This window comes from Scyliorhinus torazame, chromosome 1 (assembly GCF_047496885.1).
Source record: "Scyliorhinus torazame isolate Kashiwa2021f chromosome 1, sScyTor2.1, whole genome shotgun sequence".
NCBI lineage: Eukaryota > Metazoa > Chordata > Chondrichthyes > Carcharhiniformes > Scyliorhinidae > Scyliorhinus > Scyliorhinus torazame.
This window is the reverse complement of record NC_092707.1, coordinates 248557145-248565878: the sequence shown is the minus strand read 5'-3', so window position 1 is coordinate 248565878 and position 8734 is coordinate 248557145. Positions and strand designations below refer to the sequence as shown.

Genomic DNA, 8734 nt, shown 5'->3' with positions numbered 1-8734 from the left:
AATGGTCCAAATATTCTCCCATCAACAATCACACTCAAGTTCAGGCAGACAGTTTATTTGTGGGCACCAGCACGGCTCTTACTGGGGCAAGAGTTAGTTCAAAGCCCACTCCATTTAATTTAATATTTCAGTCCAGTACGGAGGGAACACACTGTCAGAGGTAGTGTGTTTTGGCAGAAGCATTAAAGGGATTCAATAATAAAACAGGAAGGTTTGTATTCTGGAAGATTGAAACAGTTGAAAGAACTGCTGTTGTGCAATATATAATAGATCTCCTTGAAGGGACAATTGACTATTCCAACTGCTCAAAAGTCCGTTTTCCGATTTAAACCGTTTGCAGCCCTAACCACAGCAACGAGCCTATAATAACTGCATGCAGTTCTCAACTGTTCTGTTTTGTTAAGAGATGGCAGATGTTCTAAGAAAAATATTTTATTCCATTTAAGCCATGTTATACAATACAGAAATACCCAAATACTTTCTTCTGAAATACGGTTTTGTGAAAATTGTTTAGTCAGTATCTAAGCAACTTGTATTTAATAGACTTCCACAATAACACATGCACTTACATACTTAGAGAGTTGAGACTTCAAAACATGTAAATGTTAAACACTTTTCTCTTGACATTGAATCTCTTTTACAGGACAACTTGTAGGATTCATTTATTTCACTGAAAAATGTAATCAGATGCAGGAAATTTCATAGCGTACTTTAATTGTGTATTGAAAAATAAATTACAGGAAATAACTTTAAAATGCAACAGAAAATGACTAAATTCCACAACTAACATTCCCATTGCTTTGCCATAAGGGGTGGGATTGCAGTGCTCAAGGCAGGTAATATCACAAATATATCAAAACCTCAAATTTGGTGCACTTATGTTTACTTCAATCACAAATAACATTCCTTTACATAAACTGCACAGAGCCTACCACTGTACCAGATTTTGCCGTTAACTACAAAAACTTTGATACAAAATTTGGTATTTATATATATATATATTTAATATACATGCCCCACCTCTATGATTTGATAGAAAATAAAATTTAAAAAATAAATGCACTGTACAGACAATGCTAACTGGCAGCTAAGAGCAACAGTTCATTTTGGATGGTTTTCCCTCCCCCTCAAAAGAAAAAGGCATATTGGATGGACTCAAGCGGTAGTGGTGAAATGGTAAAACCTCCCAGCAGTTTGACGGTCACCGATTCACACAACTTTCCAGGGCTGCTTTCAGGAAAAAGACAAGGCAAGCTTTAATTATCCCCATCTAACAGTAATTTTGCCCTCAAATTAATCCAGTGGCCTCTGTAGTTTGGATTCATGCAGTGTGTAATACTGGTAGAAGCAAAGCATTAACATAACGATAAAACTGGCTCATTTCAAGCTCAATTATGCATGGCTATCTCAATGACTTTATCTGTACAGTATACTACAGTGCAAACCAGCCTCTCACGTACATCCACCAACACAAAAGGAGACCTGAAAAGGAAATTTGACTAGTGTTGTGTCAACATTCAAATTACAAATGTTACACACTCCTGAACCATCTGGTTCAGTAATGTAACTACCTACCCACCGAAAAATCACCTCCAGGAACACTTCCTTCTTCTTTCTTCAAACCTTTTTGGCAGTGTCCAGTGAAGTCGGGCCTTTCACTTCAAAATCTACGCAGACTAATTTTAAGCTGATTCAAAGTCCGTAACCTACAGCAAGCACTTGACAGCAATAGAACCAGACAAGGGATTGTCAGTTTGTCTTTAATTTGGTATGTTGGGAGCCCTGCTCAGTCAAACCTGCTTTGATGGAGTTTGCTACAGTCTGTCTTATGTTGTCCTCCATCAAATTGTCACTCAGTGGCTTCAACACCTGTAATATGGGAATGTTAAAAGAAAGAAAGGGAGACTTAAAATGGGGTAACCAACAACACGCTATTAACAAAATGAGAACAGCAATACTATGTCCATTAAATAGTTGCAGAATTGCGACAAGAATGTTGAATGGAAAGGAATGATGAGGAAAGATGGAATGGAAAATTAAGTTCAACCCTGTATATTAAAGGGAAAAAGAATGTTAAGTGAAAAATATGCTGGACCATGGCAGCCTGTGCTATTCTGGTATGAATACATGGTTTTTTATATATATATAATTATATATATATATATTTTTAAAAATCACAAAATTGAAGGTGCATTTACCACAATTCTTCCTCAAGTGGGTCTGCCTGCCTTCTTAACAGTCACTTAGAAAGAAATTAGCAGTTCTGCACCCTACATTATCGAATTAGCTGTGCACATTTTACAGCCTGTTACACAGCAAGACCCTGACCAGATAGTAAATGTCCACACTTTCACCCTCCCAAAAAAAAGAACAGATGTTTAAAGCGCAACAGCTAGTTTTTCTTCTTGTTGTTGTTGTTTGACGGAAGTCTCAATGTTGATGTAATAGAACGATGTACCACTCTATTTCGAGCTGAAGTGAACAGCTTGCATAATACCTAAAACAAGGAGTTGTTAATTAGTGATCACCAAAACATTTGATTTGTTAATTCAGTTATCAATTGGGAAGACCGTAAACTGTTTAAACAAAGTTTCTGTTTGTGGTAATAATTCAGAAAACAAGGTTTTCACCTTCTTTGGACTCCTCTGGATGGATTGCATGAAGAAAGGAAAGAAAGAAAATAAACAGTCAAAGCATGCAATGTAGACAGGGAAAGACTAGGCATCAAAGATTTCTTGCAAGAAACACTAACCACCATCAGAATATATAATGCAGCAAGAGCAGACATTTCAAGATTTACCCCAGAACAGGGATCAATATTATAAAGTGGATCATACGGGACATTGGGGATTGGTGAAAGCTATACCTGCATTTATCGAAAGTTCCGTCCCAAGTAGTTCTAGATATGGACCTCCTTCAATTATTTCTTTTCACAACTACTTATGATTCCTTAGCTCTTAATACAGCACAAGGGAAATGAGACATCTGAGAATACTTCAGTTGCTATAATCATTCATTTGATTTCAAATCCACCAAGGGAAGCACAGTTGCGGTGGTTAACCAGATTCGATCCTGGCCCTGGGTCACTGTCTGTGAAATTTTCACATTCTTCAGTGTTTGCGTGGGTCTCACCCAACATGTGACCACACTAAATTGCCCCTTAATTGGAAAAGAGAATTGGGTACTCATTTATTTTTAAAAAATGATTTGAAATCCACCCCAGATGAGAATGTAATATTGAGTGAGTCAATAAGTAACTCGAAAAGGCCAGATAAAGATTGGTTTAAAAAAAATATAAACACTGGTCTGCAAAACTGATTTTTCTACTCTGATCAAGAGTCTTACTCAATCTCAAGAGTTGGGTCAGTTTGAATTAATTTAGTGACAGTACAAAACGAAACAGGATCTTCTGGTCTTTACTCGACTGGCCCTAAATTCAGTTTGATGCTGTTGTCTCACAGCTTCCTGGATCCTGGGGCGCTCTACCCACAAGTCGCCAATGTCACTTCGGAATCATCTACTCGGAGAACCCAGAGCAACATTCTCCGTGGAAAAATACCCAATTGACAGTGGCAATTCATGGCAGTGATTGGGAATTCACACTTGAAGATCATAGATATCATTAAATGGTACATCTGATCCATTACACAGGATGAAGTTCCCAATGTAGCAGACAATTCCCTTCCATTTTTAAAATCTGTATCTCCCTCGGCTTACATTAACACTGAAATGAAGTTACTGTGAAAAGCCCCTAGTCGCCACTTTCCGTCGACTGTTCGGATACACTGAGGGAGAATTCAGAATGTCCAAATTACCTAGCAGCATGTCTTTCGGGACTTGTGGGAGGAAACCCACGCAGACACTGGGAGAACCTGCAAACTCCGCAATGACCCAAGCCGAGAATCGTACTTGGGACCTGGCCCTATGAAGTAACAATGCTTACCACTGTGCTATCGTACTGCCCATATTAGTAACCCCTTAAATTTTATAAAAGCACGCAGCACAGTGGTGCAGTGGTTAGTACTGCAGCCTCACGGCACCGAGGTCCCAGGTTCAATCCCGGCTCTGGGTCACTGTCCATGTGGGTTTTGCGTGGATTTCACCCCCACAACCCAAAGATGTGCAGTGTAGGTGGATTGGCCACACTAAATTGCCCCTTAATTGGAAAAAAGTAATTGGGTACTCCAAATTTATTTTTTAAAATTATAAAAGCAAATGACAAGAGATACTGGAGATCTGAAATAAAAATAAAATGCTGGAAAATCTCAGCTAGTATGGCAGCATCTGTAAAGTACGAAACAGAGTTAGGGCGGCATGGTGGTGCAGTGGTTAGCACAGCTGCCTCATGGCACTGGAACCCAGATTCAATCCCAGCCCTGGATCAATGTCGTGTGGAATCTGCACATTCTCCATGGGGTTCACCGCCACAATCCAAAAGATGTGCCACGCTAAATTGCCCATTAATTGGGTGGGGGGTGGGGAGAAAGGTTTTAAAAAAGAAACCATTAACACGGAGTCCAGTATGAAATGCTCATAAGAAGTCATATCATGCATGAAGTTAACTCAGTTTCTCTCGCCACAGATGCTGCAAGACTAGCTGAGATTTTCTGGCAGCACATCCTGCAGCTATTTCCTCATCTATCTATGTTGCTAAAACAGAATGCTATACAGTTAATCTTGCATTGGCTTGATCATTTAAAGCATTGGTGGCCAGATTAGGAAGGTGCGGTTGCAGAGGGGACAGCAGTCAGGGGGCTTGGATCCTAGGGAAATATTTGGAGAGTCTGGTGGTAAAAGTGACTTTGAAAATATGGAGGCCATTGCGCAAGCACTTTAGGTTAGGGGCAGGGTCAAGGAAAATGCTGATTCGGGGGAATCATAGATTTGAGCCAGGGAAGTGGGATGGGAGTTTTCGGAGATGGGAGTTAGGGCACTAAAGGAATTGTTTTTGGGGGACCAGTTTGCGGGACTGGAGGCAAAACATGGGTGGGGCAGAGGGCGATGTTTAGGTATATGCAGGTCCAGGATTTCGCCAGGAAGGAGGTACAGAGCTTTCTGGTGGCACCGGCCCCCACATTGTTGGAAGAGGTGCTGACAACAAGGGGAGTGGCGAGGGGGGTGGTGTCGGCGATTTATGGGGTGATTCTGGGAGTAGATAATGCATGGCTGCAGGGAATTAAGACAAAGTGGGAGGTGCTCCAGAGGGCGAATGCTTCAACTTTGTGCATGAGGTTAGGGCTGATACAGCTGAAGGTGGCGTATAGGGCGCACCATACAAAGGTGAGGATGAGCCGACTCTTGAGGGGGTGGAAGATGCTTGTAAGCATTGTGGGGAGGCCCCACAAATCATGTTCACATGTTTTGGTCCTGTCCAAAACTGGAGGGGTATTGGAGGAAGGTCTTCAGGGTAACCTCCAAGGTGGTGCACATGAAACTCAAACCTGGTCCCCTTGAAGCCATATTCAGGGTATCGGATCGGCCGGGGTTGGAAGCAGGTGCGGAGGCAGATGTTTTAGCCTTCGCTTCGGTGATCGCCCAAAGGCGGGTCCTGTTGGGTGGAAGTCAGCTTCTCCACCCTGTGCCCTGGCGCGGCAGGGGATCTGCTGGAGTTCTTGACACTCGGGACAGTGAAATTCGAGTTGAGGGGGAAGGATGGAAGGGTTCTACAATTCATGGGCTTTGTTTATTATGCAGTTTCAAGAATTGGATGACGGCGAACATTCGGCGGGGATGGACTGTGTATGTTGTTGGTGACTATGTGTGGGGTGATGGTGGATTCCGGATTCTTTTTCTTTGGTGTTTGTATTTAAAATGTTGAGGGATGTCTGGGGGTTGGTGGGAGGGACGGATTGTTGTCCAGGGGATTACCATTGTATTTGTTACCGTTGATTATTTGTTGGTGAGTGTACATTTGGATGAAAATGTGAAAGGAGGAGAATAAAAATATTTTAAAAAAAAATTCAAAGCATTATTTCATTTTGGAGACTTTCCGTATAAAAACAAAAATAAACTGAAGTATTGGTTTGAAACAGATTAGCTACATCCTAATCATACGCATCACAAAACAAGGTTGTTTTAATCAATTCAAATAGTGTATTAAATATTATATTTTATTCTTAGAATGATGTCTGTAACTAAAACTTTGGATTACTTCAATAGTCAAAAGACCATTGAGTTAAGAGACATTTCAGAGGGCGGCACGGTGGCGCAGATTAGCACTGCTACCTCATGGCGCCAAGGACCCGGGTATGATCCCGGACCCGGGTCACTGTTCATGTGGAGGTTGCACATTCTCCCTGGGTCTGTGTGGGTCTCACCCCCACAATCCAAAGATGTGCAGGTTAGGTGGATTGGCCACGCTAAATTTGTCCCTTAATTGGAAAAGAATTGGGTACTCTCAATTTATAAAATAAATTTCAGTTGAGCTTGTGTGGTTCTAAATAGTGACCAAAAGGCAGAACAACAAAAAAGTCCCTGAACTTTAGCTTTTCTCTCCAAAATATGTTTTACCCTGATCACTCTCCAGCAGCAGGCAGCACAGATGAGGAAGAATATGATAGCCTTGACTCGTCAGTTGAATTCTCACCCAAGTCAAAAATGCAGGTTTTTAAGTCCCACTCCAGGAGACCCGAATCCCTATCCTAGGCTGTTACTCGTATAGTTCTGAAGAATGTTGCACTGTCCAAAGTGATGCCCAGATCAAATGTTAAACGAAGGCCATCTCACAGGTGAATGTAAAAAAAAGTCAGCAACACCATTTCAAAGAGGTGAAATATCCTGGTGTCCTGGCCATTAATTACCCCTTAGCCAACATTACTAAGAAAATAGTATCTGGTCCATGCCATATTGCTGTTTATGGGATCTTGTAGTGTGCACCCCTCGAAGCTGCAATTATTGTTTCATTAAGTGATGTGTCAGTGGAAGATGAGATGAGCAGGTGATTAAAATCAGAGTAACAGTTAGCATTTATCAAAGCTCATCTATCAAATCTGGTCAAACGTAATTCAAGGTGTTTAAAAAAAAAAGTCACCTAGTTTCACCAGGCAGATGTATAGGATCAGAAGCATGAAAGGTAGGAAATTGCCAACAGATGTTAAATAAGGCTGTAAGAATTAAAGCAAACTTCCAAATCAGCAGCACGTTGAAGATCACGTGCTTATGAATCTGCACCCACATAACTCTAAGTGATATCTTTAGAAAAGAACATTGTAAACTTACCAGCCAAGACTGTAATATTAGTATTAAATTTTACTGGCTAGGTCAACACGTCATATGCAACAAAATGTCAACAGATTTTTAAAAACTAGAGTAAAGACTGCTCCCTACATTAAATTGGCAATAAAAGGGCAGTAGTGTGGGGGATTGTACTAACCTGTTCCCATATAGTTTCAGCCACTTGATCAATGATTGCTCCAAATTCTCTGAATTCACCAGAATACTTAGTGTAAGCCCAGGTGCAGAGGGATATTAGAGCTATTCCCATCACAAGATTGCATAAAGAAGCTATCGAGTTCAAACCAATGAATCCAGTCACTCCTGAGATTATGTACATGGTAAACATCACGGCAAAAAGTGTGGCAGGTGTGCGGGCAGCATAAAATATATTTTTGCTGTCATTGTACTTTACAAAGTTTGCATAGTTCTCATCCATTTCTTGCTCGAGTTGCTCTTGGTAGCGCCGAGAGAACTCTTCCCCACCCATTTTCTTGATGGATCGAAACTGCTTGATAGAAGCTTCTTTCAAGGTCAGGTGCTGTTGCTCCAGATCTGTTGGCGCTATGTAAGGCTTATCTCCCCCACAGAACTGCAAGAACAAATATATTTACAATTCTTGAATACAATGTTATTTCTAAGCACTGTATAATGCATTTAGGCTACAGTTTGAAAGATAAATGCAAGCTGACCTGAAAGCTCTTGGCTGATGTTGATACTAGTTCTGATTATGACATACAAATATGTTTATTTAACTCAAGTGGGTACAATATATTTTGAGATTGAAAACATACCAAATAACCAGCTATAACAATATGCTGCTGTGTGCTGACCGAGTGGGAAGAGATAATTCAACAAAGTGTAGAACATGCATCAAAAGGCCATCCATTTTCATCCATAGCCCAGGTCCTTATTCTGGCATGCTCAAATCTATTTTTTGGGGGGCAGGGGGGAAGAGAGAGAGAGCGCAGTGGTGCATCACTAGATTCAAAATGAGATGATTTTGCATGATGTGGAGATGCCGGCGTTGCACTGGGGTGAGCACAGTAAGAAGTCTTACAACACCTCAGGTGAATGGACCCGAGGAAGGAGCAGTCTTCGAGTTTGAACTCGATAGCTCACCCGAGGAAGGAGCAGTGCTCCGAAAGCTAGTGATTTGAAACAAACCTGTTGGACTTTAACCTGGTGTTGTAAGACTTCTTACTATGATTTTGCATGGCAGTGATCCACATTCATGCTCATCTCATTGACATCACAAGGCACCAGAGATTATTTTTACTACCAAGGTTTTCAATAAAGGAAATAAGAGCGGAGCATAAAGGAATTCAAGAACAAGAGCCGTTTCACCATTCAATGAGATCCTGGCAGATTTGTGAACCAACCCTATACCTGAACTGCCACATATCACTCCTTTTTTTGGTTCACCAAGATGCAATCAACCTCAACATTTAAAACTGACAAAAGTTTCAACTGTCAGTTCAGGAAGTGTCTCAAACGTCCATCACCCGTTGCACACAAACTC

At 41.1% G+C, this 8734-nt stretch overlaps 1 protein-coding gene across 7 annotated transcripts in view; it reads right to left on the bottom strand.

The window, feature by feature from the left end:
- Positions 1–697: 697 nt before the first annotated feature.
- The window catches only part of atl2 (atlastin GTPase 2), a 116319-nt gene continuing 108282 nt past the window's right edge, over positions 698–8734 (bottom strand). For 4 of the 7 annotated variants that reach the window (XM_072504371.1, XM_072504388.1, XM_072504391.1 and 1 more), the window contains exons 12-14: positions 7373–7804; positions 2631–2645; positions 698–1869 (exon numbers count right to left, since the gene is read on the bottom strand). In XM_072504371.1, the coding sequence (XP_072360472.1) occupies positions 1750–1869; positions 2631–2645; positions 7373–7804 (567 nt within the window). In that variant the 3' untranslated portion in view covers positions 698–1749. Of the gene's footprint in view, positions 2498–2630; positions 2646–7372; positions 7805–8734 lie in introns of all 7 variants that reach the window. The other 3 variants (XM_072504381.1, XM_072504385.1, XM_072504376.1) reach the window with 3 other exon arrangements.